General features: G+C 40.3%; 1 protein-coding gene across 1 annotated transcript in view; it reads left to right on the top strand.

The window, feature by feature from the left end:
- LOC139164537 (flavin-containing monooxygenase 1-like) overlaps nt 1-23,577 on the top strand; it is a 43,381-nt gene that overhangs the window by 238 nt on the left and 19,566 nt on the right. Inside the window, 7 exon segments of the mRNA XM_070746808.1 lie at nt 7,862-7,998; nt 9,071-9,259; nt 9,524-9,602; nt 9,605-9,685; nt 14,000-14,142; nt 19,467-19,666; nt 21,869-22,224. Coding sequence (XP_070602909.1) covers nt 7,867-7,998; nt 9,071-9,259; nt 9,524-9,602; nt 9,605-9,685; nt 14,000-14,142; nt 19,467-19,666; nt 21,869-22,224 — 1,180 coding nt within the window. The 5' untranslated portion in view covers nt 7,862-7,866.

Raw genomic sequence — 23,577 nt, 5'->3', positions numbered from 1 at the left:
GGAGGATTATATTTTATCAACTGTCCAGAGTAACTATAATTTGCCTTTACAGCAATTTTGCATACTGAAAGTATGGAAATCTTATATCTGCTTATGGTAATGTACTGAACATTTTGCGGTGATACTATATGTATTGTCAATCAATTTCAGCACATGTTCATAGCATTTGTTCTGCTTAGTTACAGGCTTTTTTGTCTTCCCATTGTACTCACTTAGTTCTTACAATGAAGCTTATGATGATTTTCCAACCAGGAGGTCACAGATCCTGAAGCTAATTAGGGCTAAGAGGGCAAAGCATGACCAAAGTAACCGACCTACTTTCATTTTTATTCATTCATTCATGCATTCATTCGTTTGTTTGTTTTTGTCAAACATATATAGGATAATAGTTTGTATAAACATAACATAAGTAAAATGTAACAATAAAAGAGGACAATAGGACAGGGATGGTAGGCACAATGGTGCATTTATGCACTCCCCTTACAAACCCCTGGGGAAGAAACCACAGAGACAGGTAGTTCATTCCAGTCATCTATCACTCTATTGCTGAAGTAATATTTTCTGCAGTCAAGTTTAGACAGTTTACTTTTAGTTTGAATTTATTATGTGTGCGTGTATTGCTGCAGTTGAAGGTGAAGTAGTCATTAACAGGAAGGACTTTTTGCTATATGATTTTATGAACTACAGTTAGATCAGACCGGAGGTGACATATTGTAAATTGCCTAATTGCAGTATTTCAAGTCTAGTCGAATAAAGTATTATCTTGTGAGCAGAGGAGTGAAGAACTCTTCTTGTGAAATATTTCTGGACACTCTCGATTGTATTAATGTCTAATATGCAATGCGGTTCCAGACTGGTGAGCTGTATTCTAGAATTGGTCTTGGTTTTGTATGCTCTGGTTAGTAGTGCAATGTTGCCAAAGAAGAAGCTACCTAAGATTAGATTAACAACTCTTAGTGCTTTTGGCAATGTTGTTACATGGGCTCTAGCACTTAGGTCATTGGATATGAGTACTCCAAGGTCTTTGACAGAGTGAGGGTCATATACAAGTATATTTACTCCAAGTTTGTATTTTGTATTCTGATTCTTTTTGCCAATGTGTAACACAGAGCATTTGTTGGTTGAGATTTGAGGTTGCCAGTTGTTTGACCATTCTGCTACATCATCATGGTCCTTTTGAAGGGTAGTAGCATTGCTGGTGGTATTAAATAGTTTAACATCATCAGCAAAGAGAACACACTTGCTTGTAATGTGATCACAAACTCATTAAACTATCTCACCCTATTGGCTGTCCACATATTTCTGTACTTGAAATCAATAAAGGCTTTGACTGAATATATTAGGCTGCAACCCGGTGCAGTAGCTTAAAGTTGTACCCAGAAAAGGTAGCCAGTGAAGTCCCCAAAATAAATTCTGTGGAAACTCTAGATGTCTGTATGTGGACTTGTTCTCTACTTCTTTGCAAATCATTCACTTTTCACATCCTAGTAGAAGTCCAGTACTTTAACCTTTATATCCTTTTAATGATACATTTTGAATCCAGATTTAATTCTTAGCAGTGCTTGCTCATAATTGGAGATATAAGCTAAGACAAAGGTAAGCAACCAATTAAGAATCATGACTCTTTTCCTTGAAGGTCTTAAAATCTCTACCACACTTTTTAATGGATGGATAAATAATTGTATTTTAAACTGGTTTGTAATATTTGAATTTTTCAATACAATAAAAATATAAAAATTAAAGGAAAATAATGGGGGGGGGGAAAGAAAAGGAAAAAGAAAGCATAGAATTATGATTTCCACCTTTCTACTAAGTAATTGCCTCTTAGTCTTGTCTCTTCGTCTTCAGCCTTCTTTAATTCCCAAATCCATAAATCATCAGCTCAGGCTTTTTTTTTCTTTCAGCAAAACTTCCATATAAAGTTTCCAAACCTTTAAATGTCTCTATTGTATTTTTCCAGACCAAATTGGTCAGTTTTGCCTTTCTCATTCATTTTATAATCCAATCTTCTAGTTTGGGCAATTTATTATTTTCCCAACTTTGTCTGTACAATAATCTTGCCATAGTTGCTACATACAGTACTACTTTCTCATAGTGCATTTTCTAGCTTAACAAATAATTTAATTATGAAAATAATTTGACACTACATATAGCATTCAACAAAATCTCTGATATCATGGACGTAATAAAAACAGAGAGAAGGCTAATCTAATAGTGCCTTGTTTGGAAGCATACACTGCTCAGAAAATAGGCAATGATCGTATTGGAAGTATTTAAGGGAATTAGAAAAAGTAGAACCTTCTTTGTGTATTGTGCCAGCCATTTTATGAGCAGCTATCCCACCCATTCACCTCATATTTTCAAATTTTCAAATGGATGTCCAAGAACAAAAAAGTTCCCTATGACAGCTAAGAAATAGAAATTTCACTTCATATCTGTCTTCTATTAAACAAATTGGTTTATTTTAAGATTATATGTTTGTGGATAAGCCCATCTGTGGGCTCCTTAAAAATTTAACCAAAATATCATGAAACTGTGCCACCATACCATGTGTAGATTTATGTTTATCATCATTATTTTCTCCACTTTATCTACTAATTGCTGGGTTTACAGTCTGCTAATATTGTGTATTTCCCTTATGATTTCCCCTTATAATTTCATTTATAATCTCAATATATATATGACAATATTCTGCTAATTGCTTCTTTTCCCATGTATAAAAACCGCTTACACTTTACATCAAAATGTTAGGATTATTACAATATACGCTCTCTTTTCCTGCAGCTTATAATCAACCCTAATCCTGTTACTGGGAAAAATTTGTACTAGCAACTATTTCTCTAAACTATTTTTTTCCCCAAACTTGGTTTTAAGATTATGCACTTTGGGTCTAGACATATTAAATTGCCACTGCTGTAAACCAAGCCTGTAAGTATTGCACTTGGCATTTAGAAAGCAAAATCTCTTTAAAGAATGGGAAAGATATGTTATTCTATCTCAATGTTAAGAATAAATGTATCTGCTGTGCAGAATTCCATTTAATTTCAATACAGGAAAAACTGCCATATCTTTCTAACAATTAATACAGTTTCCTAGCTACGAGTTTTGATTAACAAGTTGATAGACATCTAACTGAAAGTTTAAATGCAAACTCATTATCAGTTAAAAGTTAACAGTGAGAGAATTTCCATTTCATGAAGACTGCAGCTGATCCAAGTGATATTTTAAATGTACAGGTTTAAGTCAACACTGCAGGAAAACTTCAAGGTCTTGAAACTCAATTAATTTTGTAATGGAGTGATTTCCAAATGGTTGGAAACAATCCATTTTCAAAAAGTTATACAATATACACAAGATAAGAATTTAAATGTTTCAGCAAAAAGAAGCAGGAAAGCAAACAGAAGTATTAAAACCACTAGTTTTTACAAGCTGAATGCTTTATTTCACCATATTACCATATCATGTGAAGGAGTGCTTCAATTGCCAATAAGATGCCATCAGTGGTATGGCAATTGGTGCAAAAGGGGAGGAATCTCCCATGCCTTATAGAGTTGTGAAGAGGAATGTTGAGGAATCATTCCCAGTGCTACTGGAACACGCCAGGAGCAAGGGATCATGTGTGTTCCCAGTGCACGCACGCACGCAGTGCATGATTTGAATCTTGTGCAAGGATGTGTGGAAGTGCTCGCCCCACTGTGCCTCTTACAGCGACTCTATCATTCACCCGCTCCATTCGTCCTGTTCGCTCACCCACTCCGCTACCATCCGCAAGTAAGTTGACAGCTGCTGGTCACCCTGTCCGCTTACCTGCTTTGCTCCCATCTGCTCACCCACTTCACCTCACCACTCGTTCCATCTGCTTGCCCGCTTCGCTCCTGTTTGCTTGCCTGCTTCACTTTGCTGCTTGTGGTGGCTCTGCCATGCAGCGGCCTGCCCTCTCCACTGCGCTGCCACCCAGCTACCAACCCTTATATTGAATGCACTGTCCTCCTGCCAAGAAGATGGGCCATTGCGTGGGGCCCAAACTCCAGCCGCCTGGCCTGTTCTATTCTCTCAGGCATCTCTCAGCACGGTGATGGTGCCCTGAGTGAGTTCTGGTCTTTGGGTGCACAGCGCTGCTGTTTCAAAGGTCATGATTCACTCGGGGTAGCATCACTGCGCCAAGAGGTGCCTGCGGCGCGGGAAAGCAGAAAGCAGGGCAAAAAACCATGCCAAAATCATCAGAATCAGTGTATGTATTCCCAATGGCAATGGAGCGAGGCTATGTGCTCCATTTCTGCTGCCGGAATGGTGTTCCTGGCATTCCGTGGCATCACACATCCCTGAATGTTGGCCACACTTGGCATCCGGGAGATAGAAATACTGCACTTGAATATTCTCAACAATGCATTTCTTAATAGGAAAGGAGCTGACCACAGTTATCTTGCCTCCTCTATCTCTTCATGCCTCTTGTCCTATAAGTTGTGAGTGGTCCACGTCCGGCTCAGCTGGTTATGGATTTCAAGGACCAGGAGATGGATGAGTACTGGCATTGCAGGCCAGTGTTCTTGCCATCTGAATCTAATAGTGTGAGTGAAGGGGAATTGGAGACTGAGGAACCACCAAAAACTGTATTACCCCCAGTTATGGGACTTAGTGAGTCAGAGGATGATGGGGAATCAAAGGAGGGAGACCCCCTGTTAACTGCAAGGGTCAAAAGAATGTGGTCCAGACAGGAATATCTTAAAAGGAGGGGTTCTTTGCGTTAATAGACCTGTGGTACATTTGGCTATGCCTTGCCAGTATATAAGAGACAGCTTTAGGAAAAGGCAAACAGCGTTCGTGATCATGGTTGGGTGAGATCCAGAGAAAAATGAGTACTACTGCTTTAAATCCATCTCTGAACCCATGTAATCATCATCTTAGCAAAGTAAGTGCTGTTTGAAGACCAGAAAACACTTAAAAGGGGAATTAATTGGAGCTGTGGAATGTAGCTTGTCTCGAGCTTATCTGTGAGGCAATTAGCTCAGAAACCCTGCTTGAATGGACTAGAAAATGCATATAGCCTTTTATAATGGGACTTTTGTACAGAATATACATCTTAAAGTTTGAGACATTATGTGTGCAGTGGTGGGCTGCTAGCCAAAATGCCTAATTGGGCTCACCTCCGCGGCTCTGGAGGTACCCAGGAGTTCGAACAGAATTATGCTTCTGTGTCTGTGGAGGTAGCAAAATCATGCACAGAGACACAATTGCACCTGTGTTCTGGTAAGGCTTGGCATGCACGTAATTAATCCACAATTAAGACTTTGATGCAAAGACAACCTTGTACAATTGTCTTTATAAAGAAAAATGCTAAAAAACAGAGATGAGATAATCAGAATGCCATGCTAACTGCCAATTCAGCCATTATCAGCAAAGTCCAGGAAGCCAGCCAAAATAGGTTCGTAAATTCTCAGTCATTAATTCTCGGCTCTGACAGTTTACTCACTCAGCTCCAGTCAAAGTCAGGATTCAGAATCCAGGAGGATTAGGAGAGGTTCTCTGTTGCAAGTCCTTGCTCTCCATTTTAGGAACGTTAATCTTCCACACCCACTTTCCCATGTGCCTCCCTTTTTATACTACCAGGGATGGCAAAATATACATAGAGATATTCAATGTCTAAATTTACGTCTATAGAGATATTCCTGTCTGTCCCTCATTCTTCTAACATTGGGTGCTCAATGTCCCCTCATCCTCTGACTCAGACATTACCATAGCTGGGAGTTCTACAATCTTTGGTGGCTCCCCAGGCTCTCCAGATTCTAACTCCCTTTCACTCTCACTCTCAGACTCAGTTGGCCAAAAAACTGGCCCAGGATACCCTGCTGCCTCAAAAGTATTTGTTAATGTTGGTTAGATTGACTGTTCCTGGGAATCATACAATTGCTGCTTATATCTAGTTATCTCTTTCTTTCAGGCTAGAGTATCCTGGTCAGTTCCATTTTCAGCTTTTCAGTTAATTATATTTATCCACACAATTCCTTTATTTATATTTTCATGACCTGTGACTTTTACCTATTCTTCTGCCTCCTATAAATTTTTCTATTTATATTCCATTTATGCTCAAAAATGACTCTGCTGCATTTAGGTTATACTAGAGATAATCAAAATATGAATACTCAGTACAGTTAATCATAATATCTGAATGTTTGCATCATTATAAACAACCAGAATACATATACTACTCTTATCGTATGGGTGATTCACCACGGTTTGTCTCACAAGGTCATGTACCAAGCTTGGGCCGGGGTCTGAAGAGCAGACATGATGAAATAATTTATCCTGTTCCACTTTTGGTTGGTTTTTTTGCAAGAATGCTAGTAAATGATAATCTATTAATAGGCTATCTGAATTTGACCAACAATCCATTGATGAGATGTAACTTTCTGCAAGATATAATCTTCTGTTCAATCATGCACTCTTTTTATCATCTACATAGTGATATCAAGCTTGGTGATACTGGGAAAAATTTGTTTGTTTGTTTGTTTGTTTGTTTGTTTGTTTGTTTGTTCGTTCGTTCGTTCATTCATTCATTCATTCATTTATTTATTAGATTTGTATGCCACCCCACTCCGTAGACTCGGGGCGGCTAACAACAATAATAAAACAACATATAACAAATCTAATATTTAAAATAACTAAAAAACCTTATTAAAAAACAAACATACACACAAATACACCATGCATAAATTGTATAGGCCTAGGGGGAATGAATATCTCAATTCCCCCATGCCTGACAACAGAGGCCAACATTCTAGAACATGGGTGTCAAGCTTGTGGCGTAACATTGGCATCACGTGACATTTTATGATGTTTTTCCCCTTCACAGAGCTGAGGTGGACATGGCCTGTGCGCGAACGCATCTGGCCCATGGATTGCCAGTTTGACACCCTGCTCTAGAAGATAGACTTAAGATTCAAAAGGATCTTGATAGACTTGAAACATCCAACAGATTGCAGTTCAACAGTAACAATTGAGAGGAATCTGGGAATTCTAATAGACAACAATGTGAGCCAGCAGTATGCTGCAGTTGCCAAAAAGGCCAATACAGTCCTAGGCTGCATCGAAGAGATATAGTATTAATAATGTGAAGTGTTAGCACTGTTTTGTACTGCATTGATAAGATTACACTTGAAATACTGCATCCAGTTTTGGTCACCATAATGGCAGAAAATGTTGAAATTCTAGAAAGAGTACAGAAAGATCAACAAAGATAATTACGGGACTGGGGGCTGAATAGTTGCAGAAACTGGGATTGCCCGGTTTAATGAAGAACTATGGGTGACATGATAACAGTGTTCCAATATTTGAGGCGCTATCACAAAGAGAAGGGGATCAACCTATTCTCACTAGCATCTGAGGGCAGGAAAAGAAGTAATGGACAGAAGCTTAGAAAGGAGAAAGGCAATTTAGAATAAGGAGAAATTGCAGGTCAGTGAGAACAATTAATCCATCGAATGGCTTGCCTTCAGAAATTGTAGATATTCCATCACTAAAAGTTTTTAATAAGGAACTGGGCAACTGTTTGTCTGAAATAATATGGAGTAGGGGGGTAGACTAGAAGATTTCCAAGGTCCCTTTCCAACTGTGTTATTCTGTAATCTGAAACAGACAGAGGAATGCTACTTAAAGGAAGCTACAAACAAAAGTTGGGAAATAAAAGTACCTTGAATGAAACCTTCTCTGTAAGAAAAGCAAATTTCAGAATTCAGACTTGAAAGTGTACATTAAACACAATATTTATGAAAAGTACAAACAGCTGTCATGACAAGTTGAAACAGGAAGCTACTTTCCTTTTTTTAAATAGTAACCCATATATTTCTGCTCTTCTTGCTGCAAGAAACCATGGTGAAAAAAGTAGCCATTGTTGGAGCCGGTGTGAGTGGACTGACCTCCATTAAGTGCTGCTTGGAAGAAGGATTAGAGCCAACCTGTTTTGAGCAAAGTGATGACATAGGAGGAGTGTGGCGATTCACAGTAAAGTTATGACAGTAGAGTGAAGACCCATCTCTACACGCCCATGTTTTATGTTGCTTAACTATGAAAATAGTCAACTGAATGTTTGCATTAATGTGAGGTTGGCTTTTATTACAAGTTTTTTCATTTAAACCACAAAGTAACTGATTAAAAACGTATTTTTCCCTAAGCAGGTTCTGATGAAAAGTATTTGATATATTTACCTTACCAATAATTTCAAATATTCACAAATATTTAATAATTGTACAATATCTACTTTCCCAATCTTTCTTTAAATAGCAAATTTAAATTACCCACCTCAGAAGGCAGTGAGAATTGAACTGCTGAACTGCTGGCAGCCAGCACTACTGCCTTCTAACCATTGCATCTATGTAGATGAGAAACAGAACAACCTGTATAACACATGCACACGCACGCACACACACACACTTCATATAAGGAAAAAGGATGATACTGCAAAATAAGGGCAAAATCCCATAATTTTCTACATATGTTAGTGTCTCATTAATGTCAATGTTCTCCAGGCGTAATCTTATGAGAAGTTATGTCATGCAAACAGTAATATCAAATCATTTAATTTATTTCTTTTTACTGATATGCCCTTTATTGTGCAAAATAAGTTCCATAGTTTATTCACAGTGGACAAATCATGAAAGAATATACATAGCTTCCAAGTATTGTACAGTATTTGATGTATCTGCCATCTTCCAGTTGTTTTGGGTCTAAATCTTTGTATTTTAACAGATATGGCCTACAGGTACCAGTAACAGAATCGCAGTTAGCCTTCTTTAATCACCTCAGATATCCTTTTCATAACAAGTACTGTGCTTAATCTGAAAATGGCATATTTTATGTCTATTAAATGGCAAATATGCCTGAAAAATGTTACCTGAATCTGTCTAAACTCAAGAAAATTGCATTTTACCCTTTTTTAAATTAAGAAGTTAAGAAGCTTAGATTCCAAATTTCTTTTGGAATTCTGCCCAAGGATTCCTGGTTTCTAGCCTGATGCCCTAACAAACATAATCTTGTAATATTTTTAATACATAATCTTGTAATATTTTATTAATAGAACTATGTTGAAGATGGAAGACCCAGCACGTACAGGTCAATGGTTAGTAACAGCTCTAAGGAGATGTCTGCCTTCACAGATTTTCCATTTCCAGAAAACTTTCCAGCCTTTATATCCCATCACCAATTTCTGGAATATCTGAGGATGTATTCAAAACATTTTGATCTCCAGAAATACATTCAATTAAAGGTAAGGTTTAAATGTATTAGCTGAATGTTTACATTTTTAAAAAAGTAGTACATTTATTTCTAGAGTTTGGTTCAGTGAAACTCAAACCAAAATTGTAAATTTTCCAGAGCAAATATATCATTTTGACTTGTTCACTTTTGTTCATATTTGTACAATCATCTATTTGTAATCTAAAAAGGTGGCTATGAACTCAAAGCCAGATGTATTTGCAAGTTCAGTCCTTTTTGAATCATTAGAACTTATTATTTTCTGGAAATGTTTCAGACAAAAGTAATCAACATAACAAAGTGTCCTGATTTCTCAAACACTGGCCAGTGGGAAGTTGTTACAGAAGCCAATGGAGAGCAGAGTTCAACTATTTTGACGCTGTGATGGTTTGTGTGGGCTACCTTACTGAGCCTTTATTGCCACTCAAGACTTATGCAGGTATATCTATTTCCAAATATATGTTTAATTTAGAAATGCATGATCAGATACTCCAGGTCTAATATTTACTTTCAAAATGCATGAGGAGAATTCTTAAGAAGTGATCAGTTGTAACTCTGCTGAATTTGAGTTCTCTAGAATACTTCATGAAACAGGCATTTTTGCCATTAATACATCTGTAATTTATTTGTTAAATTACAGGTTGTAATACTTAAGGAAATGATAATGGAATATGTATATACATACACACTTAATTATCTTTGTAAAACATGATGATGATGATGATGATGATGATGATGATGATGATGATGATTCTATCTGTTCAGTCAAGTCCGACTATGGGCCAGGTCTCTTCACATCTTCCAGTCTTGCACTATTTCTTTTTTCCATGCTCTGGCTGGTGTCATCTTCAATAGTGTCCAGCCACCATGTTCTTTGATGGTCTGGTTTCCTATTATTGATAACTCTTCCAAACGTTATTGTTTCTCCAATGAAGTCCAATAAAGTAAGAGATACAGTTTCATGATTTTGCCTTCTAGCGATGTATCTGGTGTCATGTGCTTCAGTACCTGCTTGTTAATTGCCTTTGCTGTCCAAGGACTTTATAAACATAAGAGAGCAATATTAAGACGAGGAAAGGTGTAACAGCTAGTTCACAGACCTTTCCAAATTCAAGCAACCTTTAAGTAAACAAACCAGCTGCCACAAACGTCTCCATTTTTGGTAAAGATACCTGTACCATAGGGCTGTGAATAATAGGTTCAGAAATTCTCCCCTTAATAGACACCGAGAGATACTGGATCTAAGTTGGACATTAATTCATTTACTAGAATTCTCAAAAGCATTACACAATCATTTTAATAAACCATGCTAAAGAAAAGTTGGAATTATCTTTTAATTTTAGCTTTTGTAATCAGAGCTGCATTTGTTGGAATAGTAGAGGAGCTCCGTTGCATTTTGGTTTCTTAATGAAGCAGAAAATGTAGGGAAGCAGCACTATCTGATGGGAAAGGAGAAGTCTGATCGAACAGTATAAATTGTTATACTAAAGAGTGTACATTTTACTAAAGAGATTTAATACATTTTGGGCACCCAAAATTAATACCTTTGAAAATTATAATTTTGCTGCAGTCATGGGAGCTCCCAATAGGGGGCACAAAATGGACTCTAAATCCTTCTCCTGATCAGTTTCCACCTCTCCATTTTAATGGACTGATTGTAATTAAGTATATTTATACATAATGGACATCAAAAACCCCTATTTCTTAAAAAAAAGAAAGAAAGGCAAGCATTATTAGGAGCCTTGCTGCATCCTGTTCAATATCTGCATCATTATCTTTGGCTCTGGTTTCCCTGTTAGCTTGTACATCCCCTCTTTATTATTATTTATTATTATTATTATTATTATTATTATTATTATTATTATTATTAATTGGGGCCGGCTCACAACAATAATAAAACAGTGTACAATGAACAAATCTAATATTAAAAGAAAATATCTAAAAACCCATTATTTAAAAAACATACAAACACAAGCATACCATACATAAAACTACATGGGGGAGATGTCTCAATTCCCCCATGTCTGGTGATATAGGTGGGTCTAGAGCAATTTACGAAAGGCAAGGAGGGTAGGGGCAGTTCTGATCTCTGGGGGGAGTTGATTCCAGAGGGCCGGGGCCATTACAGAGAAGGCTCTTCCCCTGGGGCCCACCAGAGGATATTGTTTAATCGACGGGACCTGGAGAAGGACAACTCTGTGGGACCTATCGGTCGCTGGGATTCATGCGGCAGAAGGACAGTCTCGGAGGTATTCTGGTCCGATGCCATGTAGGGCTTTATAGGTCATTACCAACACTTTGAATTGTGACCGGAAACTGATTGGCAGCCAGTGCAGCCACGGAATGTTGGACAGACGTGGGTGAACCTAGGTAACCCCACAATAGCTCTCGCGGCCACATTCTGCACGATCTGAAGTTTCCAAATACTTTTCAAAGGTAGCCCCATGTAGAGAGCATTGCAATAGTCGAAGTTCGAGTGATGAGGGCATGAGCAATTGTGAGCAATGACTCCCCTGTCCAAATAGGGCCGCAACTGGTCCACCAGGTGAACCTGTGTGAACGCCCTCCTTGCCACAGCCAAAAGATGATGTTCCAATGTTAGCTGTGGATCAAGGAGGATGCCCAAGTTGTGGACCCTCTCTGAGGGGGTCAATAATTCCCCTCCCCAGGGTAATGGGTGGACAGATAGAATTGTCCTTGGGAGGCAAAACCCACAGCCACTCCATCTTGTCGGGGTTGAGTTTGAGCTTGTTGACACCCATCCAGATCCCAACAGGCCTCCAGGCACCGGCACATCACTTCCACTGCTCACTGACTGGACATGGGGTGGAGATGTATAACTGGGTATCATCAGCATACTGATGATACCTCACTCCATGCCCCTGGATGATCTCACCCAGTGGTTTCATGTAGATATTAAATAGCAGGGGGGAGAGGACCAACCCCTGAGGCACCCCAAAAGGGAGAGACCCTAGAGGTCGACCTCTGACCCCCTACTAACACCGACTGCGACTGACTGGAGAGGTAGGAGGAGAACCACTGAAGAACAGTGCCTCCTACTCCCAAACCCTCCAGCCGGCGCAGAAGGATACCATGGTCAATGGTATTTAAAGCCAGTGAGAGGTCAAGAAGCACCAGGGCAGAGGACAAGCCCCTGTCCCAGGTCTGCCAGAGATCATCCATCAGCGCAACCAAAGCAGTTTCCGTGCTGTAGCCGGGGCTGAATCCTGACTGTTGAGGGCCTAGATAATCGGCTTCTTCCAAGGACTGCTGGAGTTGGAGCGCCACCATCTTCTCAACAACCTTCCCCATAAAGGGAAAGTTGGAGACTGGATGGTAGTTATTAAGCACGGCTGGGTCCAGGGAAGGCTTCTTGAGGAGAGGGTGCACAAGTGCCTCCTTATAGGGACTGGGAAGGACCCCCTCCCCAAAAATGAGATGATGAGATGGTTTCATTTCTGCCAGTTTAGTTTTTATTCTGTTTTACAAAATTGTTTATTGAATTTGCTTTAAATTTACAAAGCAGGATCTCTTTGAAAAATTAAGTCATCCTAATTTTGCTGTCTTGCTTTAAGGACTGGCATAGACAATTTGTGGCCTTCCAAATGTTGATCAACTGCTAATTTTAGCAATTTTCATCTTGGGCATACTGCAATTGCTAGGAACTGAAGCTTGAGAACAATTAAAACATTTGTCTACTTTAGAATTAAAGAATAGTTTTGCTGGATGACCAAGCTGTAAGTAGGCTAACATTCTTCAGAGTCCCTTGGTAGTTGGGCGGCATACAAATTCAAACAAACAAACAAATAAATAAATTATTCATAAGAAACAAAGAAAGTTATGGCTTCAAAGGTATTCTCTTTTGTCCTCTTCTAAAAATCTTCTCCTCAAAAAGCCAGAATTAGGTTACAACAGAGAACAGCATTAGAGAACTATAGAATAATTTATGTGACAGTGTCCAGCAAAGACTGTTAGCATCAACTCTATTCCAGAAACCTATTATTGAATATTGTTTTAGGAAACTCAGATATGGTCACTAAATGGAGGAATATCAGCAGCCCTTAAAATTCCACCAAATGCTATCCATCTTTGCTTTTTTTACAGGAATATTGAAGAAAGCACTTTATGAATTTCTTAGATAGTATCTAGTTGGCAAGCTAAAGTTTAGATTTCTCATCAACACTACAGCAGTGTTGGTGAACCTTTTTATCCTCAGGTGCTGAAAAAATATGTGCGTATGCTATCGCACATGCTCGAGTTCCCACACCCATAATTCAATGCTTGGGGAGGGCAAAAACAGCTTCCCCAGCCCCCCAGAGACCCTCTGGAGGCTGAAAACGGCCTATTTCCCAACTTCCGGTGGACCCATTAGGCTTGTGTTTCACTCTCCCCAGGCTCTGAAGTCTTCCCTGGAACTGGGGGAGGGTAAAATTCCCTCCCCCATCCATCAGGAGGCTCTCTGTAATCAAAAAACCCCACCCTCCCAGAAATCAGCTGGCTGGCACACACATGCACATTGGAGATGAGCTAGGGCAACAGTTCATGTGCCAGCAGATATGGCTCTGTGTGCCACCTATGGCACCTGTACCATAGGTTCACCATCACTGGGCTACAGTATACTTTGTTAGGCTCATGTATAGGTAACTGGGAATTATTCTATATAAATGCTACCATGCTATCAAGATGGAATCTGCCATTATTTATTATAAGTTTTATTTGAAAGTTCATTGGATTTGTCTTTGTTTCCCCACAGGTTTAGAAAAGTTTAATGGTCACTATTTTCACAGCCGGGAATACAAAACCCCTGAGATATTCAGAGATAAAAAGGTACTTGTGATTGGCATGGGGAATTCTGGAGTTGATATTGCTGTAGAAGCCACTCAAACAGCAAAAAAGGTAAAGCACTTCAGAACTGCTTCACTTTTGGGAACCTGACTGGGATATCTTTTAGCCTTGATTTTGGAAGAGAAGCTCCTCACACTTTAGAACAGTACTGATAAGAGAATAGTCAGACAAGGAGGATGGGGGCAGTTCTAATCTCTGGGGGTTGTTGATTACAGAGGGCTGGGGCAGCCACAGAGAAGGCTCTTTCCCTGGGGCCCAACAGACGACACTGTTTAGTCGACGGGACTCAGAGAAGGTCAACTGTGTGGGACCTTATCGGCCGCTGGGATTCGTGCGGCAGAAGACAGTCCTGAAGGTATTCTGGTCCGATGCCATATAGGGCTTTATATGTCACTCCCAACACCTTGAATTGTGCGGAGTGTTGACGAGGCATGGGTGAATCTAGGAAGCCCACTATTGCTCTCGTGGCTGCATTCTGCACAATCTGTAGTATCGGTGGCAAGGAGGGCTCTTCAAAGGTAGCCCCATGTAGAGAGCATTGCAGTAGTCGAACTTCGAGGTGATGAGTGACTGTGAGCAATGACTCCCTGTCCAAATAGGGTTGCAACTGAGGCACCAGGTGAAGCTGTGCAAACGCCCTCCTTGCCACAGCTGATAGATGGTGGATCTGTGGATGGAGTAGGACACCCAAGTTGTGAACACTCTCTGAGGGGGTCAGTGATTCCCCCGCCCAGGGTAATGGACGGACAGATGGAATTGTCCTTGGGAGGCAGGACCCACAACCACTCTGTCTTGTCAGGGTTGAATTTGAATCTGTTGACACTCATCCAGACCCTAACAGCCTCCTGGCACTGGCACATCACTTCCACTGCTTCACCGACTGGACATGGGGTGGATATCTATAACTGGGTATCATCAGCATATTGATGATGCCTCACCCCATGCCCTTGGATGATCTCACCCAGCAGTTTCATGTAGATGTTAAATAGTAAGAGGGAGAGGATTGACCCCTAAGGCATCCCACAAGGGAGAAACTTAGATGTCGACCTCTGACCCCCCTACTAACACCGACTGCGACTGACCGGAGAGGTAGGAGGAAAACCACTGCAAAACAGTGCCTCCCACTCCCAAACCCTTCCAGCCAGTGCAGAAGGACACCATGGTTGATGGTATCGAAAGCCGCTGAGAGGTCAAGAAGCTCACCAGAGATCATCCATCAGTGCAAACAAAGCAATTTCTTTGCTTTGCCGGGCCATAAAGGGAAGGTTGGAGACTGGATGATAGTTGTTAAGTATGGCTGGGTCCAGGGAAGGCTTCTTGATGAGGGGGCATACAAGTGCCTCCTTGAAGGGAGCCAGAAAGCCCCCCCTCCCCAAAGAAGCATTGACAATCTCCTGGACCCAGCTCCGTGTCACCTCTCAATTGGCCAAAACCAGCCAAGAGGGACACGAATCTAGTAAACAGGTGGTAGAACTCACAGTTCCAATGGCCTTGTCCACTTCATCAGGTGTCACCAGATCAAACTCCTCCCAGACAGATGTACAAGGACGGGCCCCAGTCACCTCGACTGACTCGTTGTCAGCCGACACTGCTATCCAATCGGAGTCAAGGTCCATCTGGATCCAAGTGATTTTATCAGTGAAAAATGTATTAAACTCCTTGGCTCTGCTCTGCAACGGCTCCCCAACTCCCCTCTGGTTAAGAAGGGAGCGAGTCACCCTAAACAGAGCGGGTGGGTGGGATTCCGCTGATGCAATCAAGGCGGCATGGTACGTGCATCTTGCCGCCTTGAGTGCCACTTTGTAAGTCTTAATATGAGCTCATACAAGTGTTCAATCAGACTCGGATTTACATTTTAATTGTGCATGCAGTAATAGCTGCCAGAATAGTGTATGTGCAAAATTGGAAATTGAACAGAATAGATTGACAATGAAAATTAAAGATAAGAACGATTCAGAATTCCATAATGTTTGGGTGAAATTTTATGATTGGCCTGAAAAAGGATAAAGACTCAATTACTAAATTTAAAATGGATGAGATGAAAGAAATTCAGAAACAATTGGTGTAACTCAGATGACAAAAGTAGACAGAGGAGGAAGCATTAGATAAATAACATATACTTAAGGATAAAATATAAATAGAATGAATATAGCAATAAGAAGTTAAAACTATGATTATAAAAAGTTAAAATTTAGAGTAGCTTTTCGACGTAATTGAATTAGAATTATCCACTCGGGGAAGGATATAGAAGGTGTAGGAGGAAGTAGGACAGAAGGAAAGAAAGGAGAGAGATTAGAAGGGGAGGTGGGAAGAAAGACGTGGGAAGGAAAGAAGGAAGAAGGAGGAGAAGGGAGAGGGAGAGGGGAAAGAAGGAGGAAGAAAGTAGGTGTTAGAGCTAGAGTAGCCACCTGAGATAGAAAGAAGGGAGTGGGGAGAGGAAAGTATGTGATAGACTGAATATTATAAATTAGAATTTGAATATAAATTAGCTTATTCTTTTAATGTATCTAAGAGATAACACATGCTTATTGATTTGTTTAGAAAGTATATGTAATGTTATGTATGATATTGATGTGGGAATTTTTTTTAAAAAAACCCAAATAATCTCAAGTGCTTATTTTCAAGCCCAAAAGAAAATAATACTGGGTCTTATTTTCATAGAAATACGGTAGAACCTAAAATTTGAGATATTTTGACAGAATTACATCTCTTGTCCTTCATACAAATGCAATGGCATGTTTTATTTGCAGACCATATGTTCAGCGTGCAAAGAATTATAACCCATCCTTTTCCAGGATAGGTTTGGTAAATCATCTATTGGTCAACAACTATATTGATCAACAACATTGATCAACAACTATAAATAACAACTGGATTGATACAACTGTTTGATGTAGAAAAATCTTTTTTTCTTCATACAGTATGTCTCAAAACAAGATACGGAGGAATTGATTGAAATAAGGTTTAGGAAATATTCTGATTTTCTGTATTATTATCTGAAGCTTTAAGTGGAATGGTAGCTCCATCTTGTGTAAAAAAAATATGTCCAGATTTCCAGAATATTTTATTTCTGTAGCCAATGGAGAGATTCTTCATATGCTATAAAATACATTAACTATCTTCAGAGCTTAATGCTCTCTCCCCCCTCTCTCTCTTTCTCTCTCTCTCTCTTCACTATGAGCAATAGTGAAAACTCTCAAAATTAGACCAGATGAAAATTGAACGGAGAAGCCTAAGAACAAAAAATATTATATTCAGATGCCAACTACACAGAGCAGCAATTGCAAGCTTCCCCAAAAAACCAACCTGTAATCTGAACACTTCAATTTCCCCCCCTGAGAATACCACCTTATATCTTATATAGCAGCAAAATCAGGGACCACTGATGACTAACTTGACTTATGGGTAAACTTAAGACCCTTCAGATATTACAAGACCGCAGTACTCCAATATATAAATGAAACTGCTGAGTGTATCATCAGGATCCTAAAGGCATTGAGTTATGCATCTCTGCCCAGGATATCCAAGTGATGAAACTAAAATGTTCTCCCTGTGCCTAGAGACTGTCTAGTCTGATCAGGGAAGAACCAGCTTTGGCTCAACCCTGACAAGGCTTTAGGAACCTTGGTATCTAATGATTTTCTACTTTTAACCCTGCCTGGGGTTACAATCACCCGGTTAGAGTTGATGCATCTGGGGATGCTACTGGACTCAAAGCTCTTGTTCACAGAACAAGACAGCCTTTGCAGAAATACATCTTGTCTGGTTACAGCCATTCTTGAGCTTTGAGGCACTGATCTCTGTCACATGTGTCAATTCCCACTTCCACTACTGCAACAGGGCTGCCCTGAACAATTTTTGGAAACGGGGGCTGATCTAAAAGGCAGAAGCACATACAGTTCTGAGGGCATCACAGCACACTCATGTAACACCACTATTGCATCAGCTGCACTGGCTGTCAATTTTTAAACCATCCATTGCATGGGGCCAGGATGTTTTGAGGGACTGCCTATCCTTGATATTTTCACTACATTTGCCACAGAGGGAACATTCTGGGTCCTCTTGATGAAGTATTGACTTTCAATGATTCGTTTAGTGACTGATGATCACTTTTTACACTTACACAATTGTTGCAGCATCCCAGGGGGTCATATGATCCCCTTTTATGACCTTCTGACAAGCAAAGTCATTAGAGAAGCCAGATTCATTTAACTTAACAACTGCAGTGGTTGATTTAACAACTGTGGCAAGAATGATCAACAGACATTTTAAATTCAGTTGTGGTCAGAAGTTGAGGATTACCTGAAGTATTATCTGGTGAGTCCTGGAAAGATGTCTTCTCTGTCACAGCCTTTGCTTTATAGAACAGCCACCTCTTAGAGTAGGACTGTCAAATTTGCATGGGCTGGATGCATCACACACTGGCCTCACCCATGCCCGGTATAGCGAAGGGGGGGAAAGTCCCAATACACATCATGACACTGTGAGTTTGACACCCCTGTCCTAGATATATGAACAGCCTCTAGTTATTTCTTGCTGACCAGGCACATTAAGTGCCCTCTGGGTCCCATTGATTAAACACTGTCATCTTGCAGGGTACAAGACAGATGCCTTCTCCACCACATTGCCTTCTCTCTGAAATGCCACTCACCCCTAAAATCTATACACTCCAATGACATTCAGAAAAGCCTTTAAAGCCTGATTATTCTCCCAAACATTGTAATGCAGCAATTGTAGAATCCGCATAAATTGGTTTTTTAAAAAAAATTGGTACCAAGTTAATCTTCCTGTCATGTATTTCTCTATATCAGTTTTTCTGTACATGTTATTTCTCTTTTGTAATTATAAGCTGCCCAGAGTTGTTAAATTGGGCAGCATACAAACTGAAATCCATTTATCAAAATACTGGCCTTTCAGAAAACCATGTTTTGGCTCATCTCCCAGGCAACAGGGCCTGGATGTTAATTTACTTTACTTTTGTTGCGTATATAGAAATTACATGGGAAAAAATTGATGCATGCCTCGGAAACCCAATGGCCAGCTGGCTGAGAATGGGATATGAGAGAGAAATAATGAGTGGACGCATGGGCGCATGCATGGACAGATGCATGGATGGATGCAGGGACGGATGCAGGGACAGATGCATGGACGGGTGTATGGACGGATGCAGGGACAGATGCATGGACGGGTGCATGCATGGATGCATGCGTGAGTGCATGGGTGCGTGGGTGCATGAACGAATGCAAGTTTTCATGGTAAGAGTCCCAAAGCTAAACTGAGACAATACTATTAAATATTTTTGTGTGGTGAAGTATAGATATGACTTGAGACTCTTGCTTATATCAGATTGCTGCTCTGTTTTCTTCTATTTTTAGGTGATGATCAGCACAGAAAGAGGTGCTTGGGTACTGAGCCGTGTTTTTGATAATGGCTATCCCTGGGACATGGTGTTTCTAAGTCGTTTTTTGAATATTATCCGAAATAGCCTTCCTGGGCATATCACAGCATGGTTGATTGCAAAGAGAGCCAGCCAGTGGTTTAACCACGCAAACTATGGCTTAATTCCCCAAGACAGGTACTGGGAATAAATTAAAGAGTAAAGATGGGTAGATAATAAAGTTTTTGTTTGCTTATGAAATTTATATTGTAATGATATTGAATTCTACTCTATAATGCAATATTGGGTTTTCAATTCAATTGTATAGTATGTGTGTGGTTGTGTTTTATTTTTATATTTATAATCTATACTAAAGATGGCATTTAATTTCTTTGTACAAAGTGCAATGATATTAAAGTAAAGTAAACTATTGCTGCCTATTCACACATGGCAACCCAGTGCTTGGCAATTATTTTCTGTGATGCCCGCCTGGGAAGAAGTAAATGTTTCACGCCCCCCCCCCAACTCTCTGATCTGAGCCCCAATGGAATTTTAGTGTTAATATTTATTATATTACTTATTATAAGTTGCAAGCAAACTATTTGCTGGGGAAGGCTGCTCCCACTTATCTAGGAGTAAGTCCCACAGAACTCAGTTGAGCCTGTTTTCGGTTATGGGAATCAATTGAGAAGGACCACGCATATTCCTGGGGTCAAACGTGCCATCCCTGGCATCTCTCCATGCCCCGCCCCACTATTTGGGAAGCACTGTCACAAGGTGGCTTACAAGAATATAAGAACTCAAATTTAAAAAATGATAAAACTAATAAAAGAGGGTATCATATAATAAATTAATAAAATTATATAATAAAATATAAAATTATATAATATAATAAAAATAAAATAACCCCCCATTCCGTGCCCCACTGCCATTCCAATCCTAGGAAGCAGGCAGTGGCAAACTACTTCCAAAAACTCTTGCCAAGAAAACGTCAGGCACGCTGCAGGTCTCCCAAACCCTCTACACCAGTGTTTTTCAACCAGTGTGCCGTGGCACACTAGTGTGCCGCGAGACATGGTCAGGTGTGCCGCGAAGCTCAGAGAGAGAAAGAAAAGAAGAGAAAGAAAGAAAGAGAAAGAGAGAAAGCAAGAGAAAGAGAGAAAGAAAGAAAGAGAAAGAGAGAAAGAGAAAGAGAGAAAGCAAGAGAAAGAGAGAAAGAAAGCAAGAGAAAAAGAAAACAAGAGAAAGAAAGCAAGAGAAAGAGAGAAAGAAAGCAAGAGAAAGAGAGAAAGAAAGCAAGAGAAAGAGAGAAAGAAAGCAAGAGAAAGAGAGAAAGAAAGCAAGAGAAAGAGAGAAAGAAAGCAAGAGAAAGAGAACAAGAAAGAAAGAAAGCAAGAGAGAGAGAGAGGGAGGGAAGGTGGGAGAGAGAAAGACATAGAGGGAGGTAGGGAGGGAGAGAGAAAGAGAGCAAAAAAGAGGAAAGAAGGAAGAGAAAAAAAGAGGAAGGGAGAGAAACAGAGCGAAAGGGAGGAAGAGAGAGAATTTTTTTGTCCAAACCTTTTTTAGACCACCCCCCCAAATGTGCCCCATGTTTTTGTAAATGTAAAAAATGTGCCGCGGCTCAAAAAAGGTTGAAAATCACTGCTCTACACAATCCATTTTGCAAAGAAATGGGCCCTTTTTGGAGGATGTGGGGGTGAGCAGTGTTCCCTCTAATTTTTGAGGTGGGTGGGTGGGTGGAAAAGTATAGTGTCTGAGCGGCAGTCCCTTCGGGACTGGGCGGCACAGAATAAATAAATAAATAAATAAATAAATAAATAAATAAATAAATAAATAAATAAATAAATAAATAAACAAACAAACAAACAAACAAACAAACAAACAAACAAACAAACAAAAAACCCACCCTGTTTTGCCTCAGAGAATTTCAAAACAAAATACTGTACTGTGTCTATAACAGTGAGCTCATAATAAGGCAACTCTATCAATATCAAAATGCCACTTAAATAGTTGAGCTAGTTTCAAACTAGATTTTGATTTTCTTTCTCTCTTCCTTACTCCCATTCTTTTTCTTTCTCTTTTCATTCCTCTCTTTTTTCTATCTGTTTCTCTCTCTTCCTCTCTCTCTCCTTCCCTCTCACTCTTTCCCTCTCGGCTTCTGGGCAGGTTTGGAAAACTCTGAGTTGATGATGATTTTTAAGTGAGCGATTGCTCACTGCTCAACTTAGAGGGAACTATGGGGGTGAGGCTTTGGGAAGTAAAAAATAGTTGTATTCAGTGTATAAGACGCACTGACATTTTCACCTTCTTTTAGAGGGGGAAAGGGTGAATCTTATACTCCAAAAAATATGATATCTCCTTTGCCTGCTACTTAATAATTGCATTTATTTTTCTTCCTAGGGTTGTGATGAGAGAACCTATAATAAATGATTTACTTCCTTCATGCATTATCACTGGGAAGATCTCTATTATGCCTGCAATCAAAGAGTTCAAAGAGAATGCTGTTGTGTTTGTAAATACTCCCAATTCAGAGGAAGTAGATATTGTTGTCTTTGCCACTGGATACAAAGCTTCTTTTCCTTTCATTGATGAATCAATCCTCAAGGTTGAAAACCGTCATGCGTCCTTGTACAAATACATCTTCCTTCCTCAACTGGAGAAACCAACACTTGCCATTATGGGCTTCATCAGGGCATTTGGTGCAATCATGCCAGTTGTGGAAATCCAAGCACGTTGGGTCACACGAGTCGTTAATGGTATGTAGATTGAGTTGCAACCCCCTAATGCAGGGGTCTCAAACTCATGGCCCATGGGATAGATGTGTCACGTGCTGGCCCCATCCCCACCTGGTTTAGCAAAGGGGGGGGAAAGTCCCGATACATCACATGATGCCACAGTGACGACATGAGTTTGATACCCCTATAATCTAATGAGTCCTTGAGCATATCTATTTTATATGTAAAATGCTGCTGTGTCATGTTCCGGGTTTTAGCAAGAAATTCAGAGACAGCCAAAGATGGTTTACTGACCAACTTTATTCAAAATGCTGTAAACAACTGGTACAGAGTGACAAACAGCAAACAGGCAAAATCAGTTCTAACATGGTTAATTTCTCCACCTTTTAAATAGTGTCCGCTCCACCCCAACAGCTCCACCCCTTGGGCCCACCCCTATAATTCCCTGCCCCTCACTTGTTGTCCTTGGGTGATGCCATTGCAGCTCAGCATGAGAGCCATGAATGCTGCTGCCGTTCTGTGCAGGCCTCCCCCCCCATCCAGCTGTAGCAGGCTTCAGGGAGTCCTGGACCCACCAGAGCCATCTCACAACCTCATAAGTCCTCCTTAGCCTGCAGAGGCCCTGCACTGCTCAGCTTTGCAGCGCACAGGATGAAATGCTAGCAGGTGCGGTTTCCGGTGTGGCGAGTGAGCATGGCAGATGCACCACTTAGTTGGCATCTCCTGGTATGGTGAGCAGTCATGGCTGCTCTGCTCAGACCAGCTGGCAGTTCCCAGTGCTGACCCAAGGACTGATAAGTAGCCCCCACCACTGGAATGACATCTGGAAGGCAAAGGACACTGTTAGCCCCATCCTGTGTGCCAGACTCCCCTCCACCTGGTTTCCTTAGATTGTGGCAATGGATCCAGTGCACCAACCAGGGAGCGCTAACGTCCTCAGCTCAGACCCACAAGGCCTCCAACAGGGGCTATGTTTTGCACCAGCTACAAACCACAAAGAATGCAGCACACACAAATTTTGTCCAAACCTTTGCTTACCAAATTAAAGACTACTGATGAGCTTTCTCAGTAATCAGCAAACACAAATACAGTCTTGGTTGAACACTGGTTGTAAATCCAACTTCATTAACAGCCAGCAAGGTCCATGAAATAATAAATCAAGTGTGAGCAAATAGTCTTAGAGATTTCAGGAAGATTACATTGGTTGGCAAAATCACCCTGAAGCAATTTGCAGGAAGAATGCCAAGAGAAAGAACAAGAGCTGAGCACACGTTTCTGAATTCAAACCACAAAAGTGTCAGGCTGAAGCCAGAATGCTTGGAAATTTTGGCCTGCCACATTATGTTATGTTCTTTTGGAATTTTTCTTGCTGTG

Source organism: Erythrolamprus reginae, chromosome 3 (assembly GCF_031021105.1).
Source record: "Erythrolamprus reginae isolate rEryReg1 chromosome 3, rEryReg1.hap1, whole genome shotgun sequence".
NCBI classification, from domain to species: Eukaryota; Metazoa; Chordata; class Lepidosauria; order Squamata; family Dipsadidae; genus Erythrolamprus; species Erythrolamprus reginae.
This window is presented reverse-complemented; position numbering and strand designations above follow the sequence as displayed.